Source organism: Stegastes partitus, unplaced genomic scaffold, assembly GCF_000690725.1.
Source record: "Stegastes partitus isolate 25-593 unplaced genomic scaffold, Stegastes_partitus-1.0.2 Scaffold1797, whole genome shotgun sequence".
Classification (NCBI taxonomy): domain Eukaryota; kingdom Metazoa; phylum Chordata; class Actinopteri; family Pomacentridae; genus Stegastes; species Stegastes partitus.
Genome location: NW_007579528.1, coordinates 8,661 through 28,775, shown reverse-complemented (window position 1 = coordinate 28,775; position 20,115 = coordinate 8,661). Strand labels below are relative to the sequence as shown.

Here is a 20,115-nt window from a genome sequence, read left to right as displayed (position 1 = left end):
GGAAGTTTTGTAAGACATTAAACCACCATGGATTAAAAAGTCTTAAGAGAAAGAGTAAAAAAAGAAGAAGAAGCCTGATGTTCTCCCAACAGCTTTGTCGATGTCTCCTGCATAATTGTACGAAAAGTTTGGGCCACATGCAGTACCACGAGTGGCCACCGGGGAATAAATTGGCATCAAGGTTAATCAGCGGCAGCATTTCTAGACCTCTGAAACATCGCCTGCCTTCCAAACCGCCTCATTTTCCGTCACGGTCTGTAGCATGAAACGAGTGCCGTTGTTTTCAGGCCTGAATCTTGTTTTTGCTCGCGTGAGACATTCTGACGTACGTGATGCATCTCAGCTGTTTTGAGGATTGTGGGTCAGAGTAACCAGAAAAGCACGCTGGCGTTCAAACAGCGAAGTGCAGCTGAATGTAGTGGGATACCCTGGTATTCCTGGCAAACTGCATTCAAGAAACTATGCACTGGTTCACAATAAATCCTGTACTGGTGTGTTGTGTAATGGCATTACAGGTAGCACACAAACACGCAGTCTAGTTTACTTGTTAGCTAACAACAATGTTGGCAGACGTTTCCTTTGTTTAAGGTATGGTGGCCTCATTTACAAAATATCTAAGCAATAAAATAAATAGAGCTGAACAGCAGCAACGCAAACCTGTCGCATTACAACTCGGCAGCCCCACAAACTACATCCTCCAACACAATGGCACAGTTCAACACGTCTATAAAACAGTGTTGACAAATGGTGAACGTTAGAATGTCAGTGGGGCGACTGTTTCCTTCATTGGAGCTGCTTGTACCCAATAAACTGGTGCCTCAGTTTGCCTTCTCACCATTTGTCATATCATGTGAAGCTATTATTATTATTATTATTATTATAAGTGTGGTGTGCTGATGTAATGGGAAGAATCTCTGGCGTCTGACACTGGAGCCGCCGCGGGTGGCTGCGAGGCACGAAAACGCAACACCTGCGAAACGATTGTTTTCCTGTGATATAACACACATTCGAGCGGTTCTGTCTGACGAGGTCTCCCCGAGCGACGCAAAACACAGAACGTGCAGGTGCAGCTTCCCATGAATGCATCATTCTGGGAAAGCATTCATGCGACCTGGATTTCCAGTTACGCTTATAAAAGGAAGAAACAGAAAAACATGCATTTAGGAGAGAACAAATAAGGTTTTTTTTTATCAGAGAAGCACCAGTTTATATTCTAATGTGTTTATTTTGAGCAAGTTTGACAGAGTTGGGCTGCACTGATAAGAACTTTGTGCAATAACTCATCACCACATAGTGGGTATATGGTGGAAACAACACACTTACAGATAGTCACGACGATTTTACAGGTTTTCTCGGAAACAGCCGTTGATGCGTCGCTGTCACGACAAAGTCCATCGGCTCAGATTGTGTGACTGAAGCTTCAGAGCAGCTTTTGAATGGACCTTGTGTTGAGATCATTGTCAGTCAATCACAGTGAACTGTCCCCCCGTGATCCCCAACAGAAGACTAAACTGTTTGAACAGTAGCTAACTTTCATTAATTTTGACATACAGTTTGATTGGAATCTCTAATCTGGGCGACACAGTTTTGTAAACAGAATGTTATCGCATCTTAACCCTACTATACACACCTTTGTTGTGGCACACAATGAGCTGTGTGTGAAAAAGATAAGAGTAAAAATTGCTGCTATGTTGTTATCGGCTAGTTGCGTTAAGTTTTAACTGAAAGTCTTTTTAGTTCATTTGAATGCATGCAGAGCTGCAGCCATTCATATTAATTATCAGTTGTTCTGCTCTCTGGATAGAAAGCAGGGCGTCTGCAGAGGGTTAAAAAGTAAATTCAGGCTTTCAAGGTCAGTAAAATGACGATTACATCCCGAAAATCACCTTCTGAAGGCAGTAAAAATACCAATAAAGAATGTTTTTTTTTTTCTTTTTATGGATCTAGAGTTGAAACCAGAAGTTTACACACGCTGTATAAAAAGACACTAAACCTTTATTTTCTTACTGTCTGACATTAAATCAGCTCAACCTTCCAGTTTTAGGTCAGTTAGGATCACCAGAATTATTTCTGTTTTCCTAAATGCCAGAATAATGAGAGAGAGAATTTTTATTTATTTTTTACTATTTTCTTCAAAGTCAGAAGTTTACATCCACTAAGATGCCTTCAAACTATTTTGGGAAGTCCAGATGATGATGTCATGGCTTTGGAAGCTTCTGATTGGTTAATTGACAACATCTGAGTTAATTGGAGGCACACCTCAGACACGCTGCTTCCTTTTGTGACAACATGGAACATCTAAAGACATCAGCCAAGATATCAGGAAGAGAACTGTGGACCTCCACCAGTCTGGTTCATCCTTGGGTTCAACTTCCAGATGCCTGAAGGTTCCACGTTCATCTGTTCAAACAATCACATCAAGTATAACCACCATGGGAATGTCCAGCCATCATAGGCTCAGGAAGGAGACGGTTCTGTGTCCCAGAGATGAAGTGTTCTGGTTGAAATGTGCGACTCAACCCCAGAACAAAAGCTGAAGACCTTGTGAAGATGCTGACACAAAGCCCTGATCTCCATCCTGGAGAACATTAGTGGAGCAAGAAGACCAACAAACCTGACTCAGTTCCACCAGTTCTGTCAGGAGGAATGGGCCAGAACTCATCAGACTGTTGTGAGAAGCTTGTGGAAGGAAACCCAGAACGTTTGACCCAAGTGATGCAGTTTAAAGGCAACGCTGCCAGATACTGAGGAGATGGATGGAAACTTCTGACTTTGAAGAAAGTAGTAAAAAATTCTCTCTCATTATTCTGGTGTTTAGCAAATAGAAATAATGTTGGTGATACTGACTGACCTGAGTTCTTTTACATTTTAAATCTTGATGGTCTTCAACCTCGGTTAGGATCAGTAAACTCTCAGCCGAGATCTCGTACCAAACAACAGGAAGGGAACACATTGTTGGTAGAAGATTGCTGTTTTCTGCAGCATAACATTAATATCTTGTTGTCCCTGTGTGTCCTGCAGGTCCTCCGTTCTCCTGCTGGCTCCCCTGCTGGCTGAAGCCGACCCGGCTCCACGTCGCGTCTCCAGGCCCACCGGGTCCGCCGGAGCTCAGGGCACAGACGGCCTCTGCTCCCACTTCCGATGGATGGCGGAACACGTTCCTGCCTTCAGGGTGCCGGGCGCCCACGTCCACATCCTGACCTCACCTGACCAGTTCTACCAGACCATGAAGGTCCGTGTCACAGGGAAAGATGTTTCTGAGCGTTTTTTTTTTTTCTTTTTTCACTGCAATACAAAATCCTGCACCTGTTTGGAAACAACACAAACATGGCTGGAAGTAGAGAGAACTCAGACGTGTTCTATGTAGTTATTGTGTCATAATTTATAAAAACAAGAAGAATTTCTTTGACTTAGTTTTTTTTTATTCTAGGGATGCACGATATATCGGCGACCACATTGCTATCGGCCGATATTACGCGTTTTTTTTCCCATATATCGATATCGGTTTGATAAACAAATTTAGCCGATAATTGCCTAACATCAGCGCCTTCGTCTCTACGTTTGATATTGCTGCTATTTCACAGATGTTTTTACTTAAATGCTCCTGGACTATCAACATCAATAATGTCGGTTATCGGCGATATCAGAAATCTCAATATCAGATATCTGTGTCGGCCGATATTTGTGCTTTTCCCCATATATCGGTATCGGTCCGCTGAACAAATTTAGCCGATGTGAAGGCCGCTGATTGTCTAACATCAGCGCCTTCGTCTCTACGTTGGTTATCGCTGCTATTTCACAGATGTTTTTACTTAAATGGTCGTTGACTTAAAATATGTTTTAATGTTTTACTTTTGTTACGGAGTGAAGTAGACTATGTGGTCTAATTTGGGCTTCTTTTGAATAGTTTCTCACAGTGCTTATTTATACCCATTTTTCGATGTGAACAAAAATTAAATATCGACATCTGTAATATCGGCGATATCAGAAAAATTCCAATATCGGTATTGGCCAGAAATTGTAATATCGTGCATCACTGTGTTTTTCTTTTTTTTAAAAATTGATAAAAACCTGGACTCAATGTACACAACATTTCTGTACGAGCACCCAGATGTTACCGATACTGACAATGCACACTGTAGATACGTCATGACTCACATATTTATTCACATTTTTATAGTTTTCGACGAAATCTGGTTACTGCAGGCGGTTTATGTTTTGTGATTCATTTTTAAACAAAACTTGTTGAATAAAGCCATGGAAGATCACATTTTTAAGCTTAGATTGGGGTAGTTTTCCAACTAAACGCCGCATCACAGAGGCAGGAATGTCAAAATCCAACAACGTTTTGACAGTTTCTGGCGCCGACAAATGGAATTTTGGCCGTTATTTGTTATGTTTTTAGTAAAGACAGCGTGCTTTTCAAACTTGCTGGCAAGTGTTAGAGTTCAGATTGCTGACTTTTTATATAGTAAGTATAGTTTGTATGATGGCAAATGTGGCCTAAAAACACTCAGAGGGAGGATTCATTTCTCAGCTACATCTTCCTTGTGTATTCTGCAGCACCTGAGTTTGCGTTGAAGCGCACTGCAGCTGGCAGGACTTATTTATTTAGGCGTTTCTCTCTCAAAACGTCCGCCCTGTTTCAGGAAATTGGCATCCTGAAATGATTTTTTTACCAGCTAAAGTGATCTTAAAAGACAAGAAGTGTGCATGTTGGACTTCCTGTCTATAAAGTCGGGCACTGGGTGAATCCGTCGTTAAAAAAACACCATAAAATTTGCAGTTTGAGTTAAAACACCGGCATGCTGCATCTTTTTTTTTTTTTGCGTTATGTTCTTGCTTCTTTTTTTAGCACACCTGCTGTGTGTCAACACATTGGAATCCTTTTATGTTTCCTCTAACTTTAGGCTACTCAGCCACTCCAGGAACAAAGAAAGAGGAATTTGCTGTGGTTTGAATGCTGCTGGTGTGGCAGTTAGACACGAGCGGCCCTCAGACAAAACCACCGTTTGGCTGAGACATGAAGAGGCTCAAACATTTATTTTAAAAAAAAAAGAAAAAAGAAAAAGGGGGGACTCTTAAATCCTGTTTTGGAGAAATTTCTCTCTTGTGTTTTGATTTTATAACTTCTTGGATCCCTGATGTATTTGAATGACTTTATATTAGGAGGTTTACTACGACACGCTGCACTAGACAAACAGGTCGCGGTGAAAGCGGCGTGTCTTTTATTGTGGGTAAAGGCATGAGGATGTGTGAGTGGGTGTGAGTTATGGCTTTATAGACACTTCCCCACTGAGGTGCCAGTGTAGTATAATTATCCCTATTTGCATGTTTTTATGATCGTTTCGGCACAAGCTCCGCTCTTTCCTTTTCGTCACTGATGCGTTCGGTGTTCCGTGATCCTGCCAGAATATTTGTGACGCCTTGAGCAAAATTAAGGGGAATTCTCGTCATTACTTCCTCCTCGAGCACGTATTAAAACCGCACGATTAACTTGCATAAACTGAAACATTAGGTAACAGCAACAAGACCTCGGATTTCTAGTTTTAAAGATGTTCATGTTTTCTGATCCTGTACGAACTCTGTCACAAGATCACACCGTCTTCATTTACCCGTCGTGTTATTACCAGATAATTACATTTTTAAAGAGTTCTACTTGTGCTGCCGTTCTGTCAATTAGCCAATTATGTCTTCAGAAATCCTTTAATTATTACATTAAAGGGTAATTTTATTTGTAAAGCTGAACATTTAATTGTTCTAGTTTCACACACGTGAGAATTTGCAGCTTTTTATTGTCTTGGAAACAGTAAATACATTTTTTTTATTATTGTGGATCGCGCTGAGCAATTTTGAAAAAAAAAAGTCCAACTGTAATTTTTCTGTTGCGGTTCAATTTTCGTTGTGATTTTTGCAAAGTCAAACACAACAGATTTAAAACGTGTGGTGACACATTACCACTAGAAGTGAGGCGGTCGCACAAGGAGGGCAATTTGTAAAGACGTCGTAGTTTAAACGCTGCAGCAGATTTGTGATTTGGTTTGAAATCGATTAAGTGAGAGCTGTTTTGGCAGCACGGGGTGGACGGCAGGGCTTTTTAATGTCATCAATGTTTATATAAACTTAACTGTTACTAGATAACCACTTCAGAACAGCAGAAATGATATCAGTTTTTAGTTTTATGTACACGTCCGGCGGTTACGAAGCACCGTGATCGTACGTTTTTAGTTGTTATCTAGTCGTCTGGCAAACCCACCATTCACTCTGTTTTAGCTCCATGTTTGGTCTCCTCCTGCCCCTGTAGCTCCTAAACCCTCTGCTGTGTTTACAAGCTGGTTTTAACTGTGTGGAGTTGCTGAGCTGGTAGTGTGCGCTCAGGTTTTAATCACTAGAAAACAGCTGCCTGATGTGGCTGGACGGCCAATCAGTGAGCTGAAGAGGCCTTCATTAAGCTGAGAGAAGCTGCAGATGGTAGCTCCCTTCAGTGACTCCTTTTACATTGTTTTAACATGAAACTCTCATAATTTGTCATTTTAAAAACACATTTTGCTAACCTGAGGTGTTGTTTCATGCCCCACATTGGCCTCACGAGTATTTCCTCATGCCTGGAGCCAGCTGAGTTCTTGTAACTGGCAGGAAGTGTAGTTTCAGTAAATAGGTTATCATTTCACAATATCAAACGTTGGTAACCAGATTCGTAACACGCGCATCGCCACGCTCTTGATTTCTTGTTGTGATTGCTCGTTTCTCTGTTTCCTTCCCTTCAGGCTCGTATCAAGACGGCGCAGAGGCGAGTGGTGATGGCCTCGCTGTATCTGGGAACGGGTCAGCTGGAGCAGGAGCTGGTGAGAGAAGTGTTTAAGAGAAGCAGATCCTCCTTTTCTTCTTTTTTCTTTTTTTACTTTTACTTCTGTAGTTCTGGGCAGGTGAGAACAGTAACATCCAAACATGAGCGTGTGCCAAATAACTGGTCAGAGATGCCAGAAAATATGAGTCAGAGTTCTCTTCCAGGACGACCGCACTGTGGTTTGTTCAGAATGAAAATGTACTCCAGACCAACTACAAGGAATGACCCCAGAATGCAAGGGTTTATGGGTATGAGGAGACCAGCGCTGGCATGTGATAGCCTGCTGTTCTTCATGCCTGGAAAGCCTAGCATAACAACATTAACCGAAAGCAAACCACAGTCTGGACTGATGCTCGCATTCAGCTGTTTTTCGTGTTTTTTTTCCCTGAGCTGGTACGAGAAGCGGCGTGCAGAGCGAAATACATAGGAAAGGCACGGAGAAGCCAACATGCTTAATTACGGCTAAAAGCATCAGAATCAGCTGCCAAACTCTGCAACCTCACAGGATGATGGATTACTAGAAATGCGAGTTAATAAGGTGCAGCGGGTCCATGTGACTTTTGTTTTCAGGCTTGAAATTGGACGCAACGGGCTAAACTCCGTCCAGTAGAAAAATGCGAGTGTGGTCTGCGGTTTAGACTCGAAGAATGCAAACTGCAGGTGTGATTTCGACGTAGGGCCTGGATCCGCTAACGCAGCCCCGATCCAGGGCTCGGCACAAAGAGGTCGGATCGGTGCGCGGTCACACCTGCACGGCGTGTTTACTCTGCAGGCTGTGAGAATAATCTGATAATGTAAAGCAAAGGATGTTTGTCTTCAGTGCACGATACGCAAAGGCTGCTCAGAGCACTTGACATACAACTTTTCTTGTGTGGAGTGTTTTCTTTAGTTGCATGCACGTGCTCGAGGATGCACATGTAGGTGCAGGAGACAATGAGATGCACATTCCTTCTGCAGGTTTCCCGCTACTCCGCTCGTCGTCTGCAGGTGCTGGTAATTTTGTCCACAGGTGCCAAGAAGTGGAGTAACGCGGCAACAAAATGCAAAGAGAAAAAGGGAGAAAGCTCATAAACGATCTGGTTGTTGTAGAATCAGCCTGCTGTCGGCATCAACGCCCTGCCACACGGGAACTTGTTCTGTGGCGCTTGTCCAGGTTGTTTTCTCTGGACTACAGTCGTCCTCAAATGTATTCAAAGACGGTAAAAAAAAATCACTGAAACTGACAAAAGTAATAATAAATAAAAATGTAATGAACATCATGACATTGCTTTGGAATTGTGGATCAACAGAAATATAAAAAAAAAATAAAACAAGCATGATGGGACCCGTGAACTAATATTTAGTTGGACAACCCTTTGAGCCAATCGCTGCCATCAGGTGTTTTCAGACTTCTCACCTGTTGACAGGTGTTCTGACCCACTGCTCATCAGCAAAGGGCTCTCATGTGTCCAGGACAGTTTTATTTGTTTTTTAAAATTATTCTTTTCAACCACAATCCAAAAGCAACATCTTATTTCACTAAATTATAATTTAGCAAATTTTTATTTATTATTACTTTTTCAGTTTCTAGTTATTTGAGTGACTGTTTTGCCTTTTCTTCAATGGAAGGGGATGAATACATCTGAGGGCGACTGTAGATCCTCGCTGGTGTTGTATCTGCTCTTGGATAAAAATGAAGCTGTAGAATTGTAGAACAATCTGACCCGAAGTGGGCTATTGAGGCCCATAAACCTGCACGACGGCAAAGTGGAGCCATTTATTCACACACGTTGGAAACCAGAAACCAAATCTGAAGAACAGCTAAGCACAAAGTCCCAGCTCGCAAGTAGAGACGATTTGCTCTTTAGTTCTGCTTCATATGAAAAGTCTGGCTTTGTGTTGTTTGGACTGTCATCAGCGCAGTTTCTTGGGTTTTTTTGGCCTTTTTTTTTAAAGTGCAGTTAAGCGAGAGACAGGAAAGTGGGGGGGAAGAACCTGCTGAAAAAGGCCATGAGCGGGATTCGAACTCATGACCTCCACATTGGGGACTATAGCCCCTGAACATTGGACACTAGCTCAACCAGGTGACCTATAGCGGCGCCCCTTCAGCGTGGTTTCAAGGTGGAAATGTTCAGCTACAGCGTTGGATTTTGTAGTTTTGATCAGAACTTAACTCTGACATAAAAGTCGAGGGATTAATCAGTGCTGAGAAGCAATAAAAATCCTGCTGAAGGTTTGATTGAGAGCAGTAGAAGCGATCCTCTTTAATTTCTTGCAGGTAGGAGTTTAGGCAAATCTCACACGGCACGATAACGCTGATCCGCAGCTGTCGGAGATAAACAGCTCTTCCTCTGAGCTCCCACTCGTCGTCAGTTTTACTCCGCAGGAAACTTCCAGAGCTGGAAGTGTTGGTAATACGTGCGTCCCTGAAGGGCTCTCTACTGGAAATTAGAACCGCTTTACTGGCATATAAACAGGCGGCGCTGCGGGGTGACGTATCAGGAATGCACTCGGGCACCAGATGCACAATTAGGCAGAAGTTAAGCGGCTCCGGTTTGATGTCAGGAGGGGGAACCAAATGCCAAAGCGGCCACCGGCGGCGCCCTTACCCGAGCGCGGCGGTGAGTCAGGCTTTTCCCACACTCGCATGATAAAACGGCGCTGGTGTCTGATGAATTAATCATTAATTAATCGGTTCATAAATCATTAATCCGTTCGTTTGTTTTGCATCTACAGCTGCGAGGATGGAGATCAGCGTGGTGCTGATTGTGGTCAAAGCTGCGACCAGAATTTCACACGTTAGCTGCAGAGACAATATTTAAATGTAGTTGCAGCTGATTACAGTGAATGCTGGAACCTGCCCATCGCCGCCACCTGCTCTCACAGAGGAGGGCTTCTAATCTCCGCTTGTGGTTTGCAAAACAATGGTTTTTGAGTGAGATGTGAAAAGATAATTACAGGCTGCAGGAAGCGCTTTTGTCTCCAGAAAAATGCGCTCGACGAGTTTTCTGCTCACAAAAGAGCTGATAGGCCTGAAGTTTAAGAGTCGTAGTTTGTGCCGGAATAAATCAGCAGGACGGAAACTAGTCACGGTTTAGTGTTGGTGTCTCATATGGCTTTTTTTTTTGTTTGAGAATGAGTTTATAATGATATAGTGCAGAGGAAAGGAGCTGAAACCGATGAAAAATGTTGCAGAATATATTCTCAATGAGGTATTTTGGTGATAAAACCTCAGAAAACGCCGTCGTAATGTCCTTGAGCCTGATGTGACGTCTTTTAATGTCTTCATTTTTCTGATTAGCAGCTCAAAACCCAAACATTGAATCATTATGAGACAAAGAACAGAATCAAGTTCTACCATTTAAGCAGTAGATCTGGTTCATATTTGCCAATAGATGATTAAAATCGACTAAAAACTTTCATTTCAGAAAGGTTTTTTTTTAAGTTGATGTAGGTGAGTGCACTTTATTTTGTGTATTTAAGCTCAAAAACATTTAATCAAACAGACAAAAGAAGCACATGAAGCACAGTGTGTGCTGTGTTAGTAAATGTTGATTTAATTTTTTTCTTTTTCTCCAAATTCGAACATTGTTTTGCAACTTAAAGCTGAAGCCTGTGTGTCGGATGGAAAAGCTGCATTTTAAGTGTCTCTTTGAGAAACTTTGCCACAAGGCAGCAATTTGTTTTGTGTTTGCAGGAGCCGAGTTAAGCAGACCGGTGTGGCCTGCTGCTCCGCCGGGCTCGAGGCGACACGAGTCTGACTGAACCGTGCTTTTGATCTGAATGAATCGTGTTTTCATGTGTTTTCGTTCAGGTGGACTGCATGGAGGAGGCGCTGCAGCGTTCCCAGGACAGCAGTCGCTCTCCCGACCTGAAGGTGTCCGTGCTGCTGGACTACACTCGTGGATCACGAGGTTTGTTGCCGTTTTCCTCGAGCTCCTTTCCCGGGATCTCCCCTCCACGCCACGCTGACTTGTGTTTGTGCGACTGTGTTTCAGGGCAGGTCAACTCGAGGACCATGCTGCTGCCTCTGCTGCAGCGCTTCACCTCCCAGATGCGGGTGTCCCTGTACCACACCCCGGACCTGAGGGGGCTACTGCGACTGCTGGTGCCGCAGCGCTTCAACGAGACCATCGGGGTGCAGCACATCAAGGTCTACCTGTTCGACGACAGCATCATCATCAGCGGGTACAAGGCAGAGTTCGGTCTGGCTGTTTACTTTTTGGCGCTGAGTTTACTTGTTTGAATTCAAGCTAGAGTTCAGAGTGGAGTCCCCTCCTCCTCCTCCTTCCCTCCTTTCGCCCTCATTTCCCATCAGTTTGCACAAAGCGGAGCGCAGGTGTTCGCCACCGTTGCCAGAAATGTCCTCAATGCACATTTTGACATGTGCAGGGAAAAAACGGAGATCAGTGTGGGTGTGCTTCCAGAGCCGACGGGCACGGTGCCGCTGTGGTTTCCACTCCATTTCAGTTCAGCACACAGAATGGCACGCTGACCTTGATCGATGGCTTGTGGGAGAAGTGAAAAAAAAAAGAAGCCCACATGTAGCAAACAAACGAGACTAGTAAACACACATGCTGCTCTGTTGGAAGAAAAGCCTCCCCAGTCAGACGTCTTCAGAGGCTTTTAGTGCAAGAAAAGGAGAGCCGTCACCCGTCGAGGTTTGAAGGCACCTTATGTGTGTGACAAATGAGTGAAGTCTTCCCCTCTTGCCTGCTTCGCCCCTCGTGTAGTTAAGTGCTGATCGGTGGAGTGTTTGCATAAAGCCGCTCATGTTTACCACCAGTTCGAGGAAATGTTCTCATTGCACGTTTGACCCATGCAGGAAAAATGCAGAACCTTGGGCGCGCTCCAAAGCCAACGTTCCGTCGGTTAAAGACGTCGGAACTCGCTTCGGTGCCGCTTTCACTCATTTCGTTCGTTTCCTCCCTGGCAGGAAAACGCGTTACACAAGCAGGTCGAACTGGATGAACAAAACGGAGGTGATTAACTCTAAAAGACACACACTGGTAAGTCAGCATGGAGCCTGTAGCCGTAAATGATGAGGCGACGCCGGTCGTGTTACCGCTCAGGAGGAATGACTCGTCCTGTTAGCGATGCAGTTATCTGGTCTTCAGAAACGATGCCACCGCTTTTCTAATGTTTGACTTGTGGTTTTTTTTATCCTGTCACATTTTTCTAGCAGATAAATGGAAACAGTAAAAGATTTTTTTTAATTAACACCTGTAATCGACAATATTTTTCCAGGTGTTTCCCAAATACTGTTTTAAAAAAATCCACCTCTACACACTAAAGATATTTTACATCTTTGTATCGTTTCTGTACTAAACACTGCCCGCAGTTCAGCCGGAGAGTCCCTGAATTTTTGTCACAGAATTATTTTGTTTTTCACAGGATTTAATTTGATTCGTCAGTCTGTGTGCAAATTTGAAAATGAGACATTTAGAATAAATGCGACTCTGATGAAATATGACGTCTACGTCGGATCAGTACGTCACAAACGAGGCCTTCAAGGACTGTCGGAAAGTTGAAAACCTGATGATCAATAAAGTTTAGAACAATTTCCACTCGACCAGCTCTGATTTGCCTCAGATTTTTAAAGCATAAAATATGGAGATTTGTGAAATTTTAGTCAGAAATATCAAATACTTTAGTATCTTAGAAAGCACCTGATGTTTCCATTCAGAATTTCACAGATATGGTTTAAATACAGAACATTTAAAGCAAATCAGTGATGGTTGAGCTGAAGACCCCTGAGATGAAATAACCATAAAAACAAAGATGATGAATTCACAACGAGAGGCGGAGATATAACATCAGCGGTGCAACTTAAGCATCCAGAGTCCGACCTGTAACCCCATTCAGGTGTGTTTCACCTTTTAGCTTACTTAGAAACTGCAGCAAACAGATGATAATCTCAAAAACAGATTCATGTAACCATAGTTTCCTGAGAAACCGATTCTTGTTGACTCATCGTCATTCTTCAGAATCGGTTTCCGGTTCAAACATGTTTGGTTGATTTACAGGTAAGCTGGTGTGCTCGGGCTGCATGGTGGCTCGGTTGTTAGCAGCTTACAGCTAGAAGGTTGCCGGCTGGCGTCCTGATGAGGACACCCGGGATCTTTCTGTGTGGAGTATCCGTGTTCTCCCCGTGCAGTGTGGGTTCTCTCCGGGTTCTCCGGCTTCCTCCCACAGTCCAGAAACATGTTGAGGTTAATTGGTGATTGTAAATTGTCCATAGGTGTGAATGTGAGTGTGCTTGGTTGTCTGTCTCTAAGTGTGGCCCTGTGATAGACTGGTTACCTGTCCAGGTGAACCTGCCTTCACCCTGAGTCAGCTGGGATAGACTCCAGCCCCCCACGACCCTAGTGAGGATTAAGGTGTAGAGATGATGGATGGATGGCTGGTGTGCTTGGGCTGCAGCATGAGCCAGAGAGGTGGAGACTAAATGGAACAACGTATGAATATGTAACGTTGGTACACAGATGAGCTTTTAGGGGTTTAAACAGCGAACAGAAAGGAACTTGTTCTTTTTCTCGTTCCTCCCTGACACTCGCTCGCTTTCTTCAAACATCCGTCTCTCGCTGTCACTCTTCAGGGCCAACCTGAGCGACTCGTACTTCACCAACAGACAGGACCGCTATGTGCTGCTGGAGAACTGCAGGGAGGTCGCCGACTTCTTCTCCGACCTGGTGGAGGCCGTGGGAGACGTGTCCCTGCAGCTTCAGCCCGACGACTCGGTCACCATGCTGGAGGGGATGGTGCACCCGTACAAAGGTAGAAACCCAACACGCCCGTGTGTGCACACAGACGCATGTTTACCCTCCAACATGTTTTGACAGCGCGTGACACTCGGCGCTCGGTTACAGCGTGGTTTTCAGCACCAGGAGCCGGCCGACTCCGCTAATGGAGCTTGAAAGCTTAGACAGGCGAAGAGACGCTGGTGGGAGAGACGAGCTCTGTGAGAAAGATGTAGAGAGCTCTGGGGGTTGGCTCGCCATGCAGCCGGATGTGGAATTGTCAGGATTTGGCCTGCGCACACACACACACACACACACACACACACACACACACACACTCACACACACTCACACAGTGTGTCCGTAACCAGAGCGCAGGCTGCCAGGATGTTAGTTTGAGGGATGAATGACATCATGTCTGCAGGAGCGCACCGCCATGGAAACGAACACCAGGAATAGAGTTGTGATGTCACGGTGTTGCTGGAAGAAGACATGTGATGGGAACCGGTACGCACCGCCGAGCGTGTCGAGGCACAAAAATAGCTAATTTATCTGCAGCACGTCGGCGATAAAGCTGTAAGTGTTGTTGTCACGCCGCTACCTGCAGAATAAAGGGTCACTTCACCCACACGCGGAACAAAAGTAAATGTTCTCGCTCACCTGTGAAGATGCTCGACCAGATCGCCTGGCTCACCTGCTCCGCCACTGTGTTCAGTATCGTGTTTGTTTTTCCGCGTCAATCAGTTCTTGACATAGATTCTTCCTGCTGATGGTGTTTTTCTTGGCGTCAGACGTCTGAAAGATGTTTTCTTTGCATTTTTCACAGCGATCTAAGAAATGCGTCGTTTGTTTGCTGAGTGCTGTTGGGCGTCGCTGTTTTCTTTAACTCTCGTTTTCTGTCAATAGAAAGGCCTGAAATGCTGAGAGAAAAGGGATTCGTAATATTTCACTTTAGCTATTTTTAATCGATCTGTTCATTCAGCCAACGAGGACGTTTCATTCTTTATTCTGCTGTTATGCTCTGGTGAGTGTCTCTAACCAACGCAAACAGATGTTAAAGGTCGTAGCTACAAACGTATTTGAATTGCTAATAAAGCAGAGATTTGTGCCGGTTTAGAGGCCTGTGTGTCATCCATGCATGAGGGTTGTTTTTAATTAATTCACCAAGGTTCAGAGTAATCTGTGGGTGACATGTTTGCCTTTATTCCAGTTTAATAATAATAAAAAAAACATTTACGATGCTTACGGTGCTGCAAAAACAGCAACATTAAGCTGGATAATATTTCTCCAGTGGAATCTGAATGTAGCATCAAGTCCTGCAGTGTGAACGTAGCCAATCTGTGGGATTGTTCAGTCAGATAACACGCCGTTATCCTGATTGGTGACATTAAATGTCATGTCAGGGTCGGAATCCAAGGCTGTCGGTATGTTAAGGCTGTTTTTAATGGGTTTCTTTTTTCTAAAAACCTGTGGGATAGCAAGGTTTAGGATTGTAAAGGGTCGGATTATCGAGTCACGACTGTATCTGTTTTTGCAAATGAGCTCTTGAACTGTGATGAAGCTGCTCATTCTTTGTTTGAGGGCTAAACTAGCTGTTGACAGGCGTAGATGTAGATAAGTAACAGAAGAACAGCCTGGACTTCAGATTTTCAGGCAGGTGGGACAGAATAACTACCTTTAACGTGGACTTGGAACAGTGGACACACTGGACTCCTACTTTTGTGTTTCTTGGATCATTTTTGTAATTGTGGGCGACCCTTTAATCCTGACATGCTGCTACTTTAATGGCCCTTTGACAACCAACTGGAAACAAGCTCTTAAGCGGACGTCTTGCTCTGTTTCCTCTTTTTGTACTTTATGCCACTAGTGTTTCCATCACTTCAGAGGTCTTTACACTGACACAGACGTACTTTAACCGTGACCATAACTACCGCTGCCCTCACTCTAACTCTTACCTCAACATAAACCAAACCTTCCTGCAACATTTTCGCCCTAAAACTGAAAGAAAAAGACGTCGAGACCTCATAAACCGAGCAGCACAAACCCAGGCCGCTGTGACCCAGAGGTCGGCGTGACCCGCCTCCCACTTGTCACTCACACGCTGTGTCTCCACGGCAACCAGGCAACCGGCAGGACTTCTCGGCGGCGGCGAGGGAGCGCATCATGGAGGTGGTGAACACGGCTCACGTGAGGCAGCGGCTGCTGAGCCGGTCGGAGGACTCGGAGGACGAAGGCCTGAGCGAGGGGGAGGAGGACACCTGGGTGTTTCCTCTGGTGCAGATGAAACCTCTGGGCATCCAGGTGGACGAGCAGGTCACACAGGTGAGCCTCCGTCCTCCTCTGATTGGTCGACTCGGGAGCTGAAAATGACAAAAACGAGTAAACAACACATCAAGCTGTCAAAGCGTTTGCTCGCTGGTGTCTTCAGGGTTTCGCTAAAATTCGCTTTTGGCTCATTTTGCTGAAGCGCACGTCGTATAAATGAATGTGTGTTTAATCAGATGATGACTAATAAGCTCCTGTTTGATTAATAAACCGCAGATAAATATTTGAACAGCGTTTATTAGTCACACAGTAAAGACAATAAATTATCTCTAATGTAATATCGTGTCATTGCATAAACAGGAACCAGATCCAACTGTCTGAGCAGAAATTCAGCAATTTTAGTTTGTTGCACGATTATATTTATTATTATTTATCGTGTTCTTGTTTATTAGAGTTGATGCAGCTGTTATTCTTGCCGTTTATCTGTTTCTAATTATTACTCTTGCACTCTTGTTAATAATACCACAGTTCTATGGTTCTTATTTAAACTTAAGTCTTCACTGCACATTATCTTCTGCTTTGCGCTACTAAAGCTGTCTTTATTTTTAGTTGCTTTTATTTTTATTTTTTTTTAGCTATTTTTATCTTGTTTTCATCTTGTGCATTGTACCTCACTGTATGTTTACTGTTGCACCGACCCACCAGAACAAATTCCTCGTATTGGGTGAACTATACCTGAAAATAAATCTGTTTCTGGCTCTGATTGTTAGAATAACCGCCAGTAAAATCCAGAAACAGGAACAAAAGGAACATTTATTGATGGAATTCCTGAAATCAAGAATCGCTCACTGATCGAAATTTACTCAACTTGCAAAAAACACTTTTCTTAAACATAATTAAACTGAGAAAAGCAAGTATAGAAGCCGTAATAAGTTATTATGTTATCGGTTCAGGACTTTTATGACGTTATCGGCCTACTATATTTTAAAAACTGCAAACATATTTATGTTATTAGCCGTTATTACGTTATCGGCTTCTACAGTAAGTTCCACCAATCAAGTAATGAATTAATCGTGCATGAGCAAACATGAGGAGGATAATTTCCTCATGTAATGAAAAGCATCTTATCACACGAGTAAATTCATCAGTATGAAAATAAACGAGACCAGTAATCAGATCATGTCAGCGGTTCTGTTTTCACAGTGTGAGGACTAAAGCACCGACGCCGCGGCTGTAACTCGTCTCTCTTTACTTTCTGTCTGTCGTTGACCCTCAGCGGCTGCTGACAGACGCCGGGCCGGACTCCACTGTGTTTCTAACATCGGGTTACTTCAACCTGACCCGGGCCTACATGCGGCTGGTGCTCGGCGCCGGAGCCAGCTACCGCATCCTCACCGCCTCCCCGGAGGTCAACGGGTTCTTCGGGGCCAAAGGCGTCGCCGGGGCGATCCCCGCCGCCTACATCCACATCGCCAGGCAGTTCTACAGCCAGGTGTGCCGGCTGGGCCAGCAGGAGAGGGTCCACCTGCACGAGTACCACAGACCACAGTGGACCTTCCACGCCAAAGGTGGGTGGAACAAGAGCACCACGGAGCAGCTCGTCTACTAAAGCTCACAGACTTGTTGTTTTTCCACTTAGTCAGTCAGTCTGGATGATTAAACACAACATTTCTCAGAACATCAAGGATTTAAGGAACTTTCTTTGTCATGCCAGCTCACATTCATGTGTTAGTGGTATGAAATTTGTACTCGGGTCAGTTGTTTAGCACTAAATCTTTGTGTAGCAGCGAGGTGGGTTGTAATATTACACTTGGTGGTTAAAATATTGTGCATATATGGATGAAGTGCAGCTGGTGCAGTCCGTGTGTGATGGTGGTGTGAGGCTACAGAGTTCAACAGTCTGACAGCCTCAGAAGAAGAAGAAGAAGCAGCTGTTTCTTTCCGTATGTACAGAAAAGCATCATACATGTATGTTCACATGAGGAGCCTGTTTTGGCTTGTTTCGCCTGTAGAACCCGTTCTAGTGGATCAGGAGCTTCAAGTGTTTCCCTGCAGGTAGTTAGTCTGTGGCCAGCTTTCACGAACACGTGGCTCGACGTGTAGGAAGACGAAGCTCCTAAAATCACAGCGGCTTCTGCACTGGTGGAAACAGCCGTCAGCAACACCAGAGGCGTCATTTATCAGCCGTCTGAGAGAGAGAGAGAGAGCTTTAATGTAGAAGCACCTGGTTGATGGTTCACATCCAGGTTTCTCTCTTAGAAAAGGTTTAAACCTCCAGATCAATCAGTTGAAATCATGCTGCTGAATACGGTTCATTAGATAAACTGTCCTGTTGTATAGTGGCTTCTCTGAGGTTCCACACATGCAGGTAATTGGCGTCTATGTTCTACGTTTGATGCTCTTGTAGGCACAAAAACTGGACACACAGGGCGTTAAATGAACCCTTTGATGACCAAATTTGCGATATCTGAAACCTCACACACTCGCCGATGCAGAAACTAGAGCCTCAGAGATGATTTAGGCTCATTAAACTGAGGTCAAATCCTATAAAAGTCACAGATTGTTGGAAACAAACGGACCGTAATCTTGTGGAAAAGTTTTTTTTTGTTTTTTTTTTTTCAGGGAGGATTTCAGAACCGTCGGTTGGAGGTTGAATAAAAATAATTTCAGTTGTTTGAGTGTAACTGAAGCTACACAACTCTCACCGCAACCAGACCACAACATACAATAGGGAAGATTCACCTTTAATAATGATTCCTGTAAAGGATGAATCACCGATGAACCACGGGGCGATAATGACGAGGTGGATTACCCTCCTTCTCCTGTGGCAGTTGTTTGCTTTTTTCTTTTTCATCTAGTTTCTTTAACCTCTGCGGGAAATGGCATCGACTTCTGTAGTCACCTGTTGTCCGTTTTCCTATTTAATAGTCCTCCAGAGAAATTCTAAATAATGTTTTGTTATCTTAACCTCATTAATCAGGACCTCCACCTCATTGTCAGTCAAGTTTTTTCTCTCTGCGGTTTTTCTCTTTGTTCTTTTTCGGTGCCATTGAGCCCCACAACAGTCATTTGATTTGCAGCGTTTGTTCTGTTAATATGACCGGTCGTACAAGAAATATCAGTTGTTTTATGTGCAGTTTTTTTCTTTGCACTGTTTAATAAATGTGGCTCCAGATTTATAAGAACATCAGAGCCAATACGAGGCCGTTTCAGAGATCAGGAAGTGTCGAAATTAAGTCAACACACTGGTGCATCTCCTCCGTGTTTGTTTTCGACTTGTGTGTTTTTGTAAAAACTGTAATCGCCAAAAACAAGAAGGTTTCTGCAGCGTCTCCCACACTGAGCCAGGAACGCGAAGTTGAACATAAATTCTTCCATTGTTGTGGTTTTTGGGCTGAAAACTCCGCTGATTGATCGCTAACGTTACCAGAACTCGACAGAGGTCAGTGTTTGAGGCTCTGTTGTCAGTTTCCATTAATACGTCCAACATTTGTTTCATCCTCTCTTGAAAAGTGAAAAACTATTTTCAGCATTTGGTTGTAGTTTTTTTATATTTACACACAAATCCCCGTCCAGGATCTAATGAGATGTTGCCATGTGGGCCACGACTGGCTGAAACACAGTGTGGCTGGTCCTCTGCCTGCTCTGCTGTTCTTCTTGCGGTCGCGGCGGTATGTAGCGTGAGAGACGAAGGCTTGTACAGTCACTCTGTCGTAGCCTCAGGACGAGGATGCACACTCACTCTCTCTCATATTTTCGGGTTTTGGATCGACGCTGGGGATTTCTGCATGTGCTTCCTTTTAGTTGTGGTTTGGGGCCGACAGAAGTCTCTGCTGGAAGCGGCTCTCTGAAGCATTACCTCCTCACTGGCTCACTCCACTTTTCCTCTCCTGCAGGTCTGTGGTATTACCTCCAGGGGCAGGACCGGCCTTGCCTCACTCTAATTGGCTCCCCTAATTTCGGTTACCGCTCGGTTCACCGTGACCTGGAGGCCCAGATCGCCATAGTAACGGAGAACGAGGAGCTGCAGAGCCAGCTGCAGGAGGTCGGCTCTTTGTTTCCTCAAAGCACAGCGAGACGCCATGATGAATGAGCGCCTAACCGCTTACTGAACGCACACCTGTGTTTTGAAACTCCCAGGAGCAGGAGACGCTGTACCGGCGCTCCACGGAGGTGTCCAGCTCCACGTTCGAGCGGCCCGACCGCCACGTCAAGCTGTGGGTGAAGCTGGTGACGCCGCTCATCAAGAACTTCTTCTGAGACGCCGTCAGGTACAAACACACA

The 20,115-nt window shown here is 44.3% G+C and overlaps 1 protein-coding gene across 1 annotated transcript in view; it reads left to right on the top strand.

The window, feature by feature from the left end:
- Window positions 1-20,097, top strand: part of pgs1 (phosphatidylglycerophosphate synthase 1) — a 25,052-nt gene extending 4,955 nt beyond the window's left edge. The window contains exons 2-10 of the mRNA XM_008302345.1: window positions 3,022-3,232; window positions 6,768-6,845; window positions 10,641-10,740; window positions 10,825-11,014; window positions 13,425-13,603; window positions 15,689-15,888; window positions 17,108-17,399; window positions 19,728-19,876; window positions 19,972-20,097. Coding sequence (XP_008300567.1) covers window positions 3,022-3,232; window positions 6,768-6,845; window positions 10,641-10,740; window positions 10,825-11,014; window positions 13,425-13,603; window positions 15,689-15,888; window positions 17,108-17,399; window positions 19,728-19,876; window positions 19,972-20,091 — 1,519 coding nt within the window. The 3' untranslated portion in view covers window positions 20,092-20,097. The remainder of the gene's footprint in view (window positions 1-3,021; window positions 3,233-6,767; window positions 6,846-10,640; window positions 10,741-10,824; window positions 11,015-13,424; window positions 13,604-15,688; window positions 15,889-17,107; window positions 17,400-19,727; window positions 19,877-19,971) is intronic.
- The last annotated feature ends 18 nt before the right edge of the window (window positions 20,098-20,115 follow it).